This window comes from Festucalex cinctus, chromosome 11 (genome assembly GCF_051991245.1).
Source record: "Festucalex cinctus isolate MCC-2025b chromosome 11, RoL_Fcin_1.0, whole genome shotgun sequence".
In the NCBI taxonomy this organism is placed as follows: domain Eukaryota; kingdom Metazoa; phylum Chordata; class Actinopteri; order Syngnathiformes; family Syngnathidae; genus Festucalex; species Festucalex cinctus.
Genome location: NC_135421.1, coordinates 19,399,705 through 19,416,838, shown reverse-complemented (window position 1 = coordinate 19,416,838; position 17,134 = coordinate 19,399,705). Strand labels below are relative to the sequence as shown.

The window sequence follows — 17,134 nt, the reverse complement described above, 5'->3', positions numbered from 1 at the left end:
GGGTTGACAAGTCATACAATTACAAGAAAATGTACTGTTTTTGCACAAGATGATGCGATGGAAAATTCATCTAGGAAGTGTTGTTTAAACGCCCAAATTAGGAACTGCAAAACAATGACTGAGAAGCATGGGAATTAATTTCTACTTAAAATACATACCCGGTGGCTTGTTTTAACAATGAAAACTTTTTGATGATGTGCTGAAAAGGTGAATTTGCGAAATTTCGGAGAACTTTTTTGCAACGGCATGCTCGTATTTTGTGGTATACACAAACAAATATCACCCGGCAAACCAAAACCTTTTTTGCCTCTGAATTCATTTTCTCCAATGTGTTTTATGCTCTTAATTGAGCGGGATGTGAATGCAGATGACACCCAGGAAGCAGGAAGTCCACCCGGACCTGCCGCTTTACTAAGATTACTACTAAGGTCTCTTTTGTCACATTGTAATTAATTTGGTTAGTTTTAACAAAACAGATTTGCATGCTCTTATTTTGGCACCGAGGAAGCAGGAAGTTAATGTTGGACCTGCTACTTTACCCATGTGGTGTCTGTCAATTTTGAGTGATTTGTTATTTGCAAATTTGTTAACGGGCAAATGTGCAGGTTGTGCCTCCAACACTCTTATTTTGAAAGGGGTGTGAATGTGCTTAATTTTATCTGAATGCAAATGGAACCCAGGAATCAATAGGGATTTCTTATCTTTGTCATTGGATTTAGCAAAACCAAATCTTATGTTGGCGGGGAGCAGGAAGTGCATCTGTACCTGCTGTCTCTGTCACTTTGTAGTGAATTATATTTATTATTATTATTATTATATTTATTTTATATATATATATATATATATATATATATATATATATATATATATATATATATATATATATATATATATGTATATATATGTATATATGTTCTATTTTTTTTATTCTATTTGTTTACAAGCCAATCTATTTTTTTTTAATCAACCAAAGTGCAGGTTGCCTCTCAGGCTCCAAATTTGGCATATTATTAATGCATATGCTCTTATTTTGGTGGAATGCGAATGGAACCTAGGAAGTGCATCTACTGTATACCTGTTTCTTTACATATACATTGCTTCTTTTTGTTACTTGGCCAGCGACTTTTTTTCATTTAAGCAAAACCGCATCTTATTTTGTATTTTGGCGGTAAGCAGGAAGTGCTTTGTACCTTTTTTAATCTCCCACCCTGGTACCGTAAACGCCACATAGACAACAGTGAGTAATAATAATAATAATAAAATTGGGTATGTACAAAGTTGGTAGTTACATAAATATATATATAAATATATATATATATATATATATATATATATATATATATATATATATATATATATATATATATATATATATATATATATATATATATATATATATATATATATATATATATATATATATTTGTATGTATGTATGTATGTGAGTGATTTACACGTATGACTCTTCGGCGAAGAAGAGCTGGTCGAAGTCGTCCAAACGCGGTTCGCCACACTGGCGACTCTGCCACTCCCTCTTGGCCCGGGCGACGGCCAGCGCCACCTCCTGGCTCTGCCGCGCGCACCCGGCCGCGTCGCCAGTCGTGGAAAAATAGTCCCGCACGGTGCGATCGGCGGATGGCGACAGGGGCTCCACGTCCGACACCCTCAGGCGGGTCCGGGGTCTGTCCAGGGTAGAGGTTTTGGCAGGGTGGCAGGTGGGCTCGGACCGGCGGCGGGGGAGGGTCCGGCACTGTGCGGGTGGCGTCAGCGAGTGGGACTTCTGGCGTTTCAGTACGAGCGTGGTGGCGCTTTGTCCGTAGAAGACGCCCATCGGGGGCTGGGCGGCGTCGGGTCCTGCGGGGGGCGTATCTTGGAGGAGCCGCAGCTCTCGCACCGTCAGAGGTTTGTCCGCCCCCGCTCCCTTGTAGAACGGTGAGGTGCGTTGTAGTTGAAGGAGGGCCTGCTGGTAGGATGGAGGACTGCTGGACAGTCGGTTGGGCGCACCGGTTCGGGTCCCGGCGGACGGGGGCGAGTCCTCGCTAGCGTGTCCGTTGAGAGGCTGCTTCAGGGACAGGCGGCGATCCTTCTTCAGCCACATATTTGGGTGGGCGCCGTGGCCTGGGCGAGGCTCCTTCTGCGGCGGGGAGCAGCGCGGGGACCGGATGGGGGCGTCGCCCGCGGGGACGGCGCCGTAATCTGTGGAGTACTGCGAGAAAGCCGAGTCCAAGGAGCTGAGCGAGGAACCGGTGGGGGACGTGGCCGGCGAGGAGAGGCTCGAGCAGCTGGTGTCGAGGCGCAACGGAGGCGGGGGTGCGTGCTTGCCCTTCCGCCGCCCGCCGTCCCGGTCCCGCTCCGAGTTGAGGTGGAGCCCGTTCACTTCCCGCTCCAGGAACTCCTCCTCGTCCTCCATGGCGGCATCGTAGCTGGCTTTGCGTGACGGGAGAGGCCCACCGGCGGGGGCGGCCAAAGCGGGCTCCGAGCTGCGCCTCAGCCTCCGGCCGGCGGCGCCCTGGGACAACGACGCCCCGCCGGAGTGGCGGGCTCGGAGCTGGCACGCGGCAGGGCTGAAGCGCCGGGGCCTAGCCAGGGGCGGCAGCTGCAGCGGGAGATCGGCGGCGGCGTGGCACTCGGCGTCAGGTTCGCAGTCGCTGAGCGTGAGGACTGAGTCGCGGCTGCGGCTGTCGGGTTTGTCGCGCAGGGGCAGCTGGTCCTGGCACGGGGACTCGGGCTCGTCGTTCAGCTCGTTCTCCAGGCTATCGTACGACGAGTCGTTCATTTGGAACGACGACGCATCTGGAAAGCAGCCACACACGACGTGTCAACGTACGGTCGGCACATACAACGCAGGGTGTCACAAAAAAACAATATGAATCGGAAAATATTTTTTGGATTTAAAAGATGTGAGTGCATCAAATTAAGCTAAATTGTTCACTTCAAAATATATCAATATATATCAAATATTCTTTTCTTGGTGAGATATATCTTTGAAGGAAATGCTACATTTACAGACAAGTTTATTCATAATGTAAAATGGCAACAAGCTAATTGCATCAAACCCTTTCAAACCGAATGATATCGAATCGTAATCCCACTGAATCAAACCGAATCGAACCGTCTTTGACTCGTATCATGCCGCATGTGTCGCAGATACGTATTGAATCGTCTTGTACTGGAGATGCACAGTCCTATTTGCTGCCGTTTCTCCACATTTACAGTACATCTGCCTGTTTGGTATATAGAATAACTCTTGTTTCATAATTGTGCAGTACCATAACATAACAATCGTTCTCTCACCCGAGCCGTGCTCGCTGCCGCCGCCCTTCGAGCTGAAGGCGGAAAACAGAGAGGTGACGTCATCACCCAGCATGGCAGTGCAGTTCTCGATGAGGAAGCGCACCAGTTCGCACACCTAAAGTGGGAAAAACAGTGTCAATGTCAATGCAAAAATAAAACATAAATGCTGAAACTTTTAGCTGTTATACACCAATTTTTGCAGTCCGTTTTCTTCCTCACATTAGTTGTAGTCATCAAACAACACTAGTGGAGTGTTTGCTCACATGAGGCGTGTTTATTGGAGGAATTCCTGACCTAAATAACTTTTTTTTTTTTTTCCCTCAGATATCGACACAGCTGTCCAAACGTTTCCTCACATATTTTCATTCTGACAATTTCCACCTTTTGAACGCCCACGCGTGCATTCCGAGCGGACCGCGTAAACACGAACCCCCTTATTGTACCTCAACATTTTGGCAGAAAATCTGGGCCAAAATTGCAATTTTTCTTCACTTTTTTCACCAGTTCATATGTTTTTATTTTCACCAACTGCTTTCAAATAGCTCAAAATAATAATAATATTTATTTATTTATTTATTTATTTATTTATTTATTTATTTATTTATTTTTTACACTGAATTCAAACTTTGTTTAGAACGTCACAATAGTTCACAAATACCGGTACACATTCGTCTTAATGACAAAGAGAGTTAGGAAGTACGTTCTTGAGTACGCAGTTAGAAAGACTTGGCGAGTTCACAAGACCGTAGTCTGCGTTCTTAATATTGAGAAAGTTCTTAAGTCTAAAGCAAGTAACTAAAATGTCTGTTGTGTAAAAGTAGAGAGGTAGAAGCTCGCATGCGTTTACACAAGCAAGTTAGCCTCACTGACGCCATGGAAACGCTTTTTTTGTTTGTTTGGGTCCAGATGTTGCGGCTTAGTGCGTCTGGATGCTGTTTGCCGTTGCACGTAAACAACCAGCATGCGCTCTGATGTTACCTTTTTGTCCAGTTTTTTACAAAGGAAAAAAACAAAAACAAAGAGAGTCGGTCGCCTGGTTTCCGATTAGAAAGAGCGTGATCCAGGAATCTACATTCCCAACTGTGGTTTTGGATGACATCCACTGAGTTCTTTGCAAATGTGGCTCCAATATGCTGGCAGTTGTGAAGCGTAGAGTGTATATTATCATCATGACATCCTCCTAATCCTCCTCTTTTCTTCTCCTTAGTGTTGTAAAAAAAGATAAAGCCAAAACATCCTCCTATGTGATCATAACAAATAATTTTTTAGTCTACTAAAGCAGCTACGAAAAGAAGCATTTGCGCAATTTACAAACAAAAGTGCTGCTTAACTCATTTAAACCCAAAAACGTATAAATGTTTTTTAATACTTTATCCACCCAAAAACGTATTTACATGTTGTTGTTTTTTTTGTTGTTTGTTTGTTTTTATGCTAGAGCATACAGAAAGCTTTGATACAGCTTCTAACATGAAGAGGCCGTTTAAATCAATGGTAGTTATTATTAAAAAAAAAAAGGCCAGCAGGTGGCAGCCAAGTATAAGAGATCAGCCAAGGCCATCTTGCAACAAGCTCTTTTTGCCAGGGTTTTTTTTTGCCACAGGTTTGTGAATAATGATGAAACTTAGCTATATTCTAATGCTAATTGCTGTAAAACGGAAACAGCCTACACATATACTTTTTTTTTCCCTGATGAAAAAAGATACTCTTATCTTTCTTTTGGTCGGTTCCATGTTTTTATTGCAATAGAACACAATATTTCGTGGACCTTGCAAAATCAGTCAAAATCCAGTAAAACAGCCGGGAGCGAAGGGGGTTGCTTCACTGAAAATGGCTGGGAGTGAATGGGTTAAGAGTGTCCCCTTTTGTGGCCCTTCATGCCTACTCTGTTTTGTGTCCGCCTTGATGGAGATGATGAAGATGATGATGATGATTATTAACATACCAGTACATTAAATGAGATCAAGCTTGGCAACCCAGCATCTTTTCTTTTAAGCGCGGCTACTCTGTTAGCATTTGAAGCTGTTAAAAGCTAATTGTAGACAACAGCGTGGTCACATGACTCCCATCCAGCCAGGACTCGGTGGAGGTGTGCCTCAGTAAGTCAGACTTGGCAACACACTCTGACCCCGTGAGGGGAAATGATCGAAAGCAGAGTGTTTGCCAAAGAGATATTTGTGGCTGCTGAGGTTATTTTTGCTGACATGTCACTTTTTTTTTTTTTTCCGTCTCTTGGATGGCCGTCCGCACTCACGCATACTCTGGAAAAGCAAACTAATGAATTCCATAATAATAACATACTGTAGTAAGAGTCTTGTTGACATTGAGTGTTAATGTTAGTGCCATAGCATTCCATGATATGTTGATGAAGTGTTAAATCTCTGTAGGTCAGAGTACTTTAGGAACTGATTTTTGTTTAGCATTAAGTGTTATTTTAGCTTATGTTAGCATCCTTAGTTAAATATCACATTTGCCTTAGTTACGATGTTGTTGTTATACTTGAATTTTGAACCCTATTGTTGTTACTGTTAACATTTTAACATGCCGGTGGAACTGGGATAAACCAAAGTTAAATGTTAGCTTAGCTTTTAGCGTCCTCAAATGCTAACAGATAACAATCCTTATTACCATTTAAGGACACTATTGTTATTGATGCTGGATGCTAATGTGAGCATGTTAGCACATCAGAAGCACTGGGATGATGTAATAATAAATGTTAATGTTGCATTCGAGGATGGTTGGAAGTCGGATATATCCGAGTTGGTTTATCCCAGCTCCGACCTGAAAGTGTTCGAGGTGAAAGTAAACAACCAAAATGGCGGATAGTGATATATTGTTTTGTTTTTTTACTTTGGTCCTCAAAACTCATTTTGACCTCCAGCAAACTTGCCTTCGCGCAATTTTGCTTCATTTATTGTTTTTATCATTTTCATAAGCATTCCATACAGTTCAGTAGTTTACCGTATAATTTCATGCAGGGAGGTAACTGCATACTGTCACGTACGTTGTGTTACGTGAAGTTATGTCAAATATTTATGAATGAGGAAAGCTATCAAGTTTTATACTCGAGTAAATTGTGTTTACCATTCATGGTCTGTTTCCAAAGGGGTCACCATTGTAGAGTGACATCACATTGTAGTCCGTCGGGGTACTTTCTGTTTTCCGACTTCGCAAGTGGGATTTCCGAGTTCAAGGGGGCGTTCCCGTACACACTTCCTGTTTTGAACTTGGAAAAGTCCGACTTCCAACCATCCTCGAATGCAGCATAAGTTTTATATTAGCTTTTAGCCTCCTACATTGCTAACAGATTAGCCTTGTAAAAGAACAAAGCTGCTGTGTTGTTGCTAGTGTCATGTTGCTGGGCTCTCAGTGTGTTTCCTTGTCTCACAGTGCCTGATTAATGAGAGGGGCGTGTCCCCTGCACCACACCTGCAGTGCATCACCTATTAGGCCTTCATAAGGACTGGGACTCCTTGCAGCCACTGTCGGGTCGTTGCTCCGTCTGCTCACAGCCATCATCTAGTGTTTCTACTGTTTTTCGCCTTCGCTAAATTATTATAGTCCAAGATTCTCGATTTTCATCTACGTAAGTTTTGCTCTGTCTCTTTTTGTTCCCACTTTTATGTGGCGTGTTTCATAGTTATAGTAAGTTGTTGCTTTCTTGTGTTTGCGGTTTGTAGCCTTCGGGTCTTTTTGTGTTGTGTTAATTTCCCTCCTTGCAATTTGCAAGCACCTTTTGTTAACCTTTTTCCTGGCTGTGTCCAGCGCTTTATGTTCATATTCACGTGTTTTGGTGAATAAAACCTCTCGCTTACTCCTCTGTGTTCTGTGATTCTGGGATCCACTCTCCGGTCGCACCGGAACCTTAACAGCTAGCTTGTCATGTGATAAGACTCCATTTTTGTTGATGTTGACAGTTAATGTTAGCATGGCATGCTAATGTGAGCGTTTCAGACTAATTGTGACGAGCTAATGTTGAATTCCGTCGGTCCAAGTACAGTAAGAAGGAATGTGCGTGTCACAGTTACACGGTTCACATTTAGCCTCCTTGAATGCTAACCAGGTAGCTTTACTCACCTTCTTGGTGCCCTCCCCCTCCATCTCGGGGGTTCCGGGCATGGAGGCCCAAAGCATACTGGGAGCAATGCAGACGGACAGGTTAAAGGCATTCATCTGGTTGTCGTGGGCGTATCCTTGGATGCGGTAAAGCACGGCGGTCACGTGGCGCAGCAGCAGCAAATTCTCAGCAGGCAGCAGATGCAGTAATCTACAAAATGGCAGTAAACATTATTTCTATTGAGCAAGGGGGGAAAGAGATGAACTTATGGCTAACATCGCTACCTGTAGATTTCGCCGGTCAGGTCTTCGCTTCCCTCACGCTCCATGGCCGCCGTCCACTGGTCGTAAAGCTCTGAGCAAAGCAGGCTGCCCGGGATGCTGCGAAGGAAGTCCTGTGATGAAAAAACAAAAACATTTCTAGTCATCTATTTTGCTAACGTGGACATTTCTATTTTGTAAGGTGGCGAGAAGGTCAATGGGAATTATAAAACATCACATAAGTGTGTTACTAAAACAAAGTGTGTGTTTACCTTAAGGACGGTGGCAACGACAAACACGGACTGGCTCATGATCTTGCCGTCGTCTGTCCCGGCGTCCAGTCGCTCACGTAGCTCCCGGCAGGCCTTGGCCCCCGCTGAGCGCCGGAACACGCCACGGGTGTACGGACCCTCCACGTACAGGAATACTAGCATGTCCTGAACAAAGACCATTGTTCACTGTTATTAGCATGTGGCCAGCCTAGCGTAAGGCTAACACGTTGAGCTGTGTTAGCATACATACTGTTAGCATGTTAGCAGAGCATCTATCTCAGTCGGCTGTAGTTTTGTAGCAGCTGTACATTGAGGTAATTCTTATTTTAATCTTTTGGTAAACAAGTGGATTAGCATGATAGCTGTTAGCATTTCCATTTTGTTGACCATCCTGTGCTCACCATGACTGGTTTGGGCAAGCCACTGTCCGCCGAGCAGACGGAAGCGAGCGGCCGCCCGAAGAGGTGCCCCGGGGCGGGGCCGGGCGAGGTAGGGCTGAGTGGGGGTGCGGCGTCCAGCTGGCTGCTGGAGCCCCTCCAAAAGGGCCAGTTGATCAGAGAGCGCTTACGCTTGAACGACTTCGGCTGGGCGGCGTCTGTGCGGAGGAAGAGCGAGTTCACGTCAGGACAAAAGCTCTAATTATTGCTTGATCGAAAACCGAAATCATAACCCTTGTTTGAAACGCTTGGAATCTTAATTTGAAACCCTAATCATTGTTTAAACCCCAATCCAGGCTTGACCCGGCCTAATGCTATTGTGAAACCTGAATTTGAAACCCTAATTTGCTTTTAGCTCCCACGCATTATTGTGTCTACCATGTACGTAATGTATGTATGCTAGCACTTGCCATATTTTAGCTTAGCATAGTTTAGCATAGCAGTTGAATGAAGTGGTGTGTTGACGGCAGACAGAGAGCCATTGGTAACTCACAGATGCCATTTATGTAAAGGCCTTATGTGTATAAGTGTATGTGTGTGTTTTGACAATGTGATCCTTGTTCACATCCACTTGTGTGTGTTTTGTGTGGTTAAGCGTTCGTGTGCTGCAGTTTGAGTGAGTAACCATACAGCTAACATGTATGACACATACTGACTTTTTTTATTTCAACATTCTGAGGACTCTTCGGAATGTTTGGAGCCACGTGTGAGACGTTAGCTCAAGCACAAATTCAAGTATCTTGAAACCTTACTTTGGAATCCTTACCCTTGTTTGAAACCCTAACTTAATGAGCTAAAACCTTATTATAAAACCCCCAATCTGTCTTCAAACCTGGACTCGGGTTTTAAACCATAACCAACTTTGAAGCCCTAACCAAAACAGAATTGAACCCCACTTTGAAACCTGAACATAATTACATCAGATCATGTTGTTATTCTCTTTTTGAGCCTCACTGTCAGTTTTTTTTTTTTTTTTTTTGCGAGTGTTTCCCTGCCCTCAGCGTCTGTCTTGTTTGTCTTTCCCGCGTCCCGTCCTGTTTCCTGTCCTATCGCTTACCCGCCGTCGGCTGTTGCTTTTTCCCGCCTGCCTGCTGACCTTAAAGTGTGTTATCTCAGCTCACGTTTCCATCTTCCTTTTCCCACATTCTTTGTCAGTAACTTTTTTTAAAAGGGTTTAAAGTCGGCGGGGGGAGAACATTCCGGCAGTGAGGCAACATCACACACACACATCACTTGCTGCCCCCTCTCTCTCTCTCGAGAATCCCCCCGCAAAGAAGATTGCGATATCGTTGCGGTCTTCTCCAAAAACCTCCAAGTTCATCATGAACTTGTTTTTATTCTCGGAAATTTTGCTGAGACTTTCAGTTGTTCATTTTATAGATTGAAACAGCAGGGAGTGAGGAAAGGCAGTTGGGTTTTAGGGAGATAAGGAGCTAGTGAAGGATGGAGGTAAGGAGAGTAGCGAGGTACAGAAGTCCAGTGGTGCCTGAATAGATTTTGATTTAAAAGATGACCGTGCATCTATCATTCACTTTAAAATGTATTGAGGTACGGGTTAAATTGTATTTTTAGTGGAAAGCTATATAAAGTAAATGCCTTGCTGACAGGTCCATTCAGATGTAGGACACGAAACTCATAACATCCTCTTGAACTGAGCCTCACCATATCAAATCGAATTAGAACCAAATCGGCACCACAACCGCCGTAGTATTTTTGTTGCTCACCTATGAGGGTGTCCGTGCTGTGTGCGACTTTGCTGGGTCTCAGTATGAAGTGACACTGGGTGTCCGGAGGCAGGCATCGGTCCAGGAGCTGAACCTCGGGACAATCGCAGGGACTGCTCGGATCTCGATTGCCACTCCCGCCATCTCGAACGTGACTCATCTTGATGCTGAACGGGAACTCGTGGCCTGGACGGGGAAAGCATTTGCAAAATAAATACCACGCCCCAAAATGACTGGATTGGAGATGGTTTGGAAATCCACAACAAAGCTTTAAAGGAACAAATGTCCCAGAAATGTCATAAAACAAAAGGAACACTCTGAGCTTCCAGATGTGCGAGTTGAAGCGAGGACATGAATGTCTTCAAAGTGAGGATAGAATTTAAGGCATTTATTAAGTAGTGGTCTTCACCTATCAGAGGGTACGGAGGCTCGTCCTTACTGGAGCTCACCCACAAGCGGTGATCCTTCACGTGACCCTACAGAGCCAAAAAACAAACAAAACAAAAAAAACACGCAGGGTTAGGGATTCAAGTGTGGTATTCAAGTTAACATTTCAAATCGGGGTCTCAAGACAGGGTTAAAGTTTCAAGATGTGGCTAACACTTTGTAAGTTGGGTCTTGAATTGGGTTCAAAGTAGGGTTTCAAACCAGGGTTAGGGTTTCAAACAATGGTCAGGGTTTTAAGTTAGGGTGTGTAGTCCAAATGGAGGTTTCAAACCTTTAGGGTTAGAGTTTGAAAGCAATACTCACAGCTATCCCGAACTGCAGGAGTGCCATGCTGATGACCTCGTTGGTGTCGTCTGTGTTGTTGACCGCAAGCGTCTTGGCCTAAACACATACAAAAAACGTTAGCACTCTCTTATGTAACCGCCAAATTACTCATAATCATGAAGAGGAAGAAGGAAAGAAAACAAGGTAAAAGGAAGTCATAGAAGAATGAAGAATATGGATACTTACATAAGCACAGTTTCCGATATCCTTAGCAAATATCTTGAGCGGGACGGTCTTGGGCTCGTCCTTCTCTTTTCCCTCGTTGATACGACTGACAAGCAAAGAGAAAGTCGAAGTTGTCTTGTAAACGTTGATGCATGGTGTGACTTGTTTTTTGAATGAATAATAAAAATCTAAATAAAAATGAATGAGTATAAACAACAAAATTGTAAAACGATTAAATGAATGTTATGTTAGTTTTGTTGTGTTTCTGTAAAGCGCTTTGTGACAGCTAAGGCTGTTTGAAAGCGCTATATAAATAAAGATGACTTGACTTGACAAAGAACAAGAATTTAATTAAAACTTAATAAACTGATTATAAAAGTAGAAATAAAAAAATATACAAATAAACTACAAAAAAATAAAAAATACATTAAAATCTAACAAAAATAAATTGTTTTGGAATAAATAAATACAATTTTGAATTTTGATATTTTCACCCGTGGCCGTGATTGGTTAAAACAAACGTGTAGGATGTCGCATCGTCCAATCATCTCAAATTATTGTACAGGATGTCCCGCCTTTTCCCGACTAAATTACTGTAGAGCGGTACCAGATGGATATTGTGAAGCATATCCATCTGGCTATTGCCAGGTTAGTCCGTAAGCGTTAAGGGACCAAAAAAAAAAAAAAAAAAAAGTGTTTTAATCGACCAATTAATCAGTTGTCAGAATTGTATCCATCCAATGTTCTCAATTTACACTTGTCCTTTACCTTTTGATGAGCGCCAGCCACTTCTCCTTCTGCTCCTCGGAGCTGCGTAGGAGAGACAAAAAGATGATAAACATAAGATTTCATTTGAACGTCGACATCGAGAGGGAGCAACTGTGGAAAAAGACGCGGTCGTGTTACGCAACGGACGATTCCGCGGCGCTGAAGCTACGAACGGATTCCCGCTGAAAGGGAATGTTAGAATGTTACGTGACGTCACGTCACAGCTGCCTGCGATGAGGCCAGAGGGTGTAAATGGTGTAAACACACACTGCTGTGCAAGTGAATGGGTGTGCGTGCGTCTGATGTTGTTAGCCTGTCACGCTAACTGAGGAGCGTTAGGAATGGTGCGCCGCCCTTCAGGGTCTGTGTACTGTGTTTATATATATTTTGAGGTTTCTATCTTCAAGCTATGTAATGTACTTTACCGCCACCTTACGCAACAGAAATAAACACGAGTAAAAATGATTAGAAGTGTCAAAAACTCCACGGTATGGTCAACCAACCACACGCTACATATGCCACTGTGCACAATAGAAATGAACAGAATGACGATCAGAGTAGCACAACGATCTAGCATGTACCTGAAGGTGGCCACACTGTTGCAAGTGGGCCATCCCAGGACGAAGCTTCTTTCCGGGCTGGTGCTGCCCTCGCACACCTCCTCCACGCAGCCCGCCGTCCACATCTCGCACACGCGCACTCGCGCCTTCACCTTGAAGTGAGAAGGAGACCTGCGGGATGAAGTGATCATGTGTTATATTTTATTATTACAGTATTTAAAAAAATGCTCAAAATAGGTGATACATTTGATGCTTTATTATGTTATATTATACTATATGCGAATTACTTTGCAATGATCAAAGCTCTCATGGACAATACAGTATATTGCCCACATACTGACCGCAGATTGAGCAAAGTAAATTCATTTTCTATAATATATATATTTATTCATATTTATATTAGAGAAAATGTTTAAAAAATTAATTAAAAAATTAAAATAAATACAATTAATTTTAGTTGATTTATTTATATTATTTATGTATTATTTATTCAATCATTAGAATATTACTATTAATCTCTTATTTGTAATACATGCAAAAAAATCCATGAATAGTTCTAATATAGTACGTTGTGTATTTTTTAAAATTCTAAATATTTATTCATTATCTTAATACTTATTTAGTCGTAAAACCAATGTGAATTTGCTATATTACGTCTCTTGTGTATTTAGAAATTGCTGTTTAAAAAGCTCTCAAAATTTACAATCCTTTTTAACTGATACTTTATGATTTTGTAATCACTTTTTAATCAGATTTTTTTTATGATTCATATTTTGTCCTTGATGGCACGGAAAGTCACCTACTGTACAAAGTAAATACTGTACATTTTTATTTGTGATAATATGGTTGGTATTTAAATATAGAGACAAATCTGAAGAAATAACTTCTGTGAAGTTCACAAGAAACCTATGGGGATCCCCTTTGATTTAAACGCATACAAAGTTCCAAAAAATATACATACATAAGTTAAAAAAGGAAACTCTATTGTGTGCTCCACAGTTTTTGTAGACATTGAAAATGTTTGCAAAGTGCTTTCTCCAAGAGATATTTAAACAGGCCAATCAGAGCGAGCAGGTGGTCTTAAAGATGAAAAAAAAATCAAGCTTGAGTGAAGTACTAAAACAGCTCAACGCTAATGAATGATTGTGCGACATTTACAGACGTGCTCACCCAAAAAACGCATTTCACCCGGCGCCGCGATTACAGAGAACGATGTTCCAAATGCGGCCCGTGCACGTCAATGCACGGCAGCCATTTTGCCAAACATTCCTCCGAGTTGGCCCGCGTTCAGTTTAGCCACCGTGTAATAAAGACAATTATAGCCGAGGGCTCAGAACCGACCACAAAGGTCCTGCTGTGTCTGCACACTGTGTGTGTGTGCGTGCCTGCGTGTGTGTGCGCGTGCGTGTGTTAAATACGGACATGCTCTTTAAGTTTCTATTTTGGTGCACGGGTCTGGGTGGGGAGCCCTCGCGCTGGGCTTTGATCCCCGCCGGGCTTCATATGGATTTAATTGGCCGGAAAATAATTACACGTTTAGCAGAGGGAGGCAGAGCGGAGAGTTGAGAAGGTTAGAAGAGTTCGAGAGGGAGGAAAAGGGGAAAAGATGATGTAGCGGCCAAAAAGAGGGAGGTTAGGAGGGGAACGTAGGGAGGGAGAAAGCAAGTGGGTTAAAAGGGTGGGAGGTGAGGAGAGAATGAGGAAAAGGACAAGTCGGGGAGGTAAAGAGGGAGGAGGAGAGGGTCAGCGGTAAGAAGGGAGAGAAGTCAGATGGAGTGAAGCGAGGGAAGAAGATTGAAAGGGGTAAGGGAGTCTAGTGAGTAGGGCTGCACGATATTGGAAAAACATGCGATATCCGATATAGTTGCTGAATATAGCGATAGATATTATTGCGATATTTTACATGTATCTAAAGAAATGACATTTTTATTATCTAATAAAAGAATTACATTTTTTTCATGCGGCAAAATAATCAAACTCAATGTGTTCTTAATTAATTGTAATTTACCTCTTGATAAGGTTCGACTATTGGATGGTGATGCACATTTTCGTTAAGTACACTGTGTTCCAAAAATGTTGAGCATTTGCATTATTAGGGAACACCATGGAACAACATGGAACTAGGGGCGTGAAAACCATATAAAAAGAGAGGGTGAGGATGGGATTAACGGCAGTAGTGAATTGTACAAATCAGTTCCTCTCCTCTCTCCTCGTGAGCCTTGAACTGAGTGTCTTTTCTCCTTTTTTTGTCATGTTTAATAAATGCAGGTAAACCTGACAGTCTGACTGGTCAAATTCAGATAAAAGCATAAAATTCCATATCAAACTTATTGCATGTCTTTGCGATATGCATATTGCATAGGCCAATATCGATATTTTTTCGATATATTGTGCAGCCCTAATAGTGAGGTAAGGTTATTGGGAGGTAAAGGATATACAGTTTTCGCAAGGTAAGGAGGTAGTGGGGTATGAGTTAAGGCATGATATTAAAGGGATAAGGTGGTAAAGAGATCCCGAGGGATGGTAGGGAGTGAGGTAAGGAAGTAAGGTAATCAATGGAGTCGAGGAGTAATGAGTTCAGGAAGTCCGTGTTGCGGGGGAAGAGATTGGGTGAAGGACGTGGGATGTTCAGGTGTCAGGCAGTCGCGTATGAAGTGAAGACTGACTTGGTCTTGGTGACGATGAGCGTGTCGGTGAAAAGGAAGAGATGTCTGTCCTGGGTCTGCAGGCCCGTCTTCATCTGGACTTGAGCGTGGCCCAGGAACGCTCGGCCCGGACTCTCGCTCAGGAAGCTCTGGACCAGTCCGCAAGACTCTGGACTCGCCGGAGTCAGGCAGCTCTCCCTGAAAACCAAACAAACCGCCATCATGCATCTTGTTCATGCTCGAATTTCTTCCGATTGGCTAGAAAAGTGGTCGTCGTGGCAACCGAGTCAGGAAGTGCTTGGAGAGCTCCATCCTTTCCTGTTTGGACAAATAATGTCAGCTTATCTGCATCGCCTCCGTGTTTACAAACACACGCCGGACACTCGCACGAACGTATACCCGACCCACCTCAAGTGGCATGCTAACAAATTAGCATAATCACATTTGGGGCTCATCTGGAGTTTTTGTTTGCCTGTGCGCTCCACCTGGTGTCATCGGTTCTGCTCCTTATGTATCTTTGTAGTCACTCGTGTGTCTTTTTTTGTCTAATTAGGGTGTTTGTATTTCGTTCTCGGATACTATTCATTCTATTGTCATGCTATGGCGCCACAACGTCAAGCAACGCAACATGATGTCACGCTGACGTGTTGTTCTTTGCAGCATCTGAGCAGTAACCTAATTGAGAATAAAAGAAAAAAAAATCCTCCTCCTGTCTTGTCTTCCTGAAACAAAAGTGCAACAGATGACACTGTTGGTATTCAGCGTGCGTCCCGCCCCACTGAATGCCGGATTGACAGCCGAGTGGACCAGCTTCTTTTTGAGCGTGATGGATGCGCCGCTAATGGCCGCATTGTGATGCTCATGATGTTGATTAATAGCACCGGCAAACACAGACGCACAACACAGCATACTAATCGCTACTAGCACGGCTTGGTAGAGCATTATTAAAATGTAGATGAAATGCATGCATGTGTGAGGAAGGGGTGTGTTATGTCAGCCTATAAGTTAAAATCCAGGGTCTGTGTTTTTCGGGGGCTCCTGATGGGAAAGCCAGACCGACAGGAAGTGACCTCACTCCATGATTGAATTTCACTTTTCACAATATCAGAATGTCATGTTGCCTTTTGGAAAACAAGTTGCTAGGTTACGACGACACACACACACGCACACAAACTCCGGGTACTTTCCTTTTTGCGGTGAAACGCCAGCGAGCCAATATGAGGTCATGTGATTGGACGAATGTGTGAGGCCCGCTTGCATAACGACAAACCCAAAAGGCTCATTAAGTGATCACATGACTCGAGGTGTGAGCAGTCAGGTTTTTTACACACATGTACATGCACACACCTACACCATACACACCTGCACAGTTAATGACACGAATGCACGAGTTGTCACTCTCCTAGTAAACATGCACACAATTGCACAGTACACTGCTCCATGCAGGCTTACATACATACACATGCATTTACACACATACACACACGCACACACCGTCCCTCCTCTTTCTGGCAGCTGGCAGTGCATGAAACGGGGCTGGTGCAAACACGGCTAATTAAAGTTTCCCCCGGTGCGTTTGGCTCAGCTTATCAGGAGGAAGAGGAAGGGATTTGGGCACGTGTGCCACGAAGAGTCTCGTATCCCATAAACATGTCAATCACCCCCCTGCCGAGCCACGGATGAGTCACATGACCTCCCCCCCCCCTCCATGGGCGCTCAACTTTGGTCACGAAACGTTTTGCTCAGGGAGGCAATATCATGAAAAACATGTTTGCGCTGTAATGTGTTAGCTGTGTAACGTGACGCTAGCTGTGTAGGCTACAGAACTAGCATTACATCATAGTGTGACGACACAGCTAATGCAGTGTGTGTGCGTGAGTTTGTGTGTTTGTATGCATGTCATTACTTTTGTGAGTGTGTATGGATGAATGTTTACATATGTGTAAGCATGTACTACAATTCAGGGCTGTAGTCATGTCCACCTTCATTGAGTCCAAGTCAATTTAGAGTCACGAAGGCCTGAATCCAAATCAAGTATAAGTCACAAAGGTCCAAGTCAAGTCTAAGCCACAAAGGTCCAAGTCAAGTCTAAGTCATAAAGGTCCAAGTCCAGGTCAACTCTTGAGTCACAAAGGCACAAGCCCGAGTCACAAGGGTCCAAGTCAAGTCTCAAATCCGAGCCAC

The 17,134-nt window shown here is 43.4% G+C and overlaps 1 protein-coding gene across 2 annotated transcripts in view; it reads right to left on the bottom strand.

Annotated features, from left to right (window-relative positions):
* Positions 1-1,410: 1,410 nt before the first annotated feature.
* Positions 1,411-17,134, bottom strand: part of arhgap20 (Rho GTPase activating protein 20) — a 30,580-nt gene continuing 14,856 nt past the window's right edge. For both annotated transcript variants that reach the window (XM_077536397.1, XM_077536396.1), the window contains exons 3-15: positions 14,972-15,148; positions 12,327-12,476; positions 11,746-11,787; positions 10,999-11,083; positions 10,792-10,869; positions 10,451-10,517; positions 10,042-10,227; positions 8,282-8,475; positions 7,881-8,045; positions 7,633-7,742; positions 7,369-7,558; positions 3,295-3,409; positions 1,411-2,793 (exon numbers count right to left, since the gene is read on the bottom strand). In XM_077536397.1, coding sequence (XP_077392523.1) covers positions 1,451-2,793; positions 3,295-3,409; positions 7,369-7,558; positions 7,633-7,742; positions 7,881-8,045; positions 8,282-8,475; positions 10,042-10,227; positions 10,451-10,517; positions 10,792-10,869; positions 10,999-11,083; positions 11,746-11,787; positions 12,327-12,476; positions 14,972-15,148 — 2,902 coding nt within the window. In that variant the 3' untranslated portion in view covers positions 1,411-1,450. The remainder of the gene's footprint in view (positions 2,794-3,294; positions 3,410-7,368; positions 7,559-7,632; positions 7,743-7,880; positions 8,046-8,281; positions 8,476-10,041; positions 10,228-10,450; positions 10,518-10,791; positions 10,870-10,998; positions 11,084-11,745; positions 11,788-12,326; positions 12,477-14,971; positions 15,149-17,134) is intronic.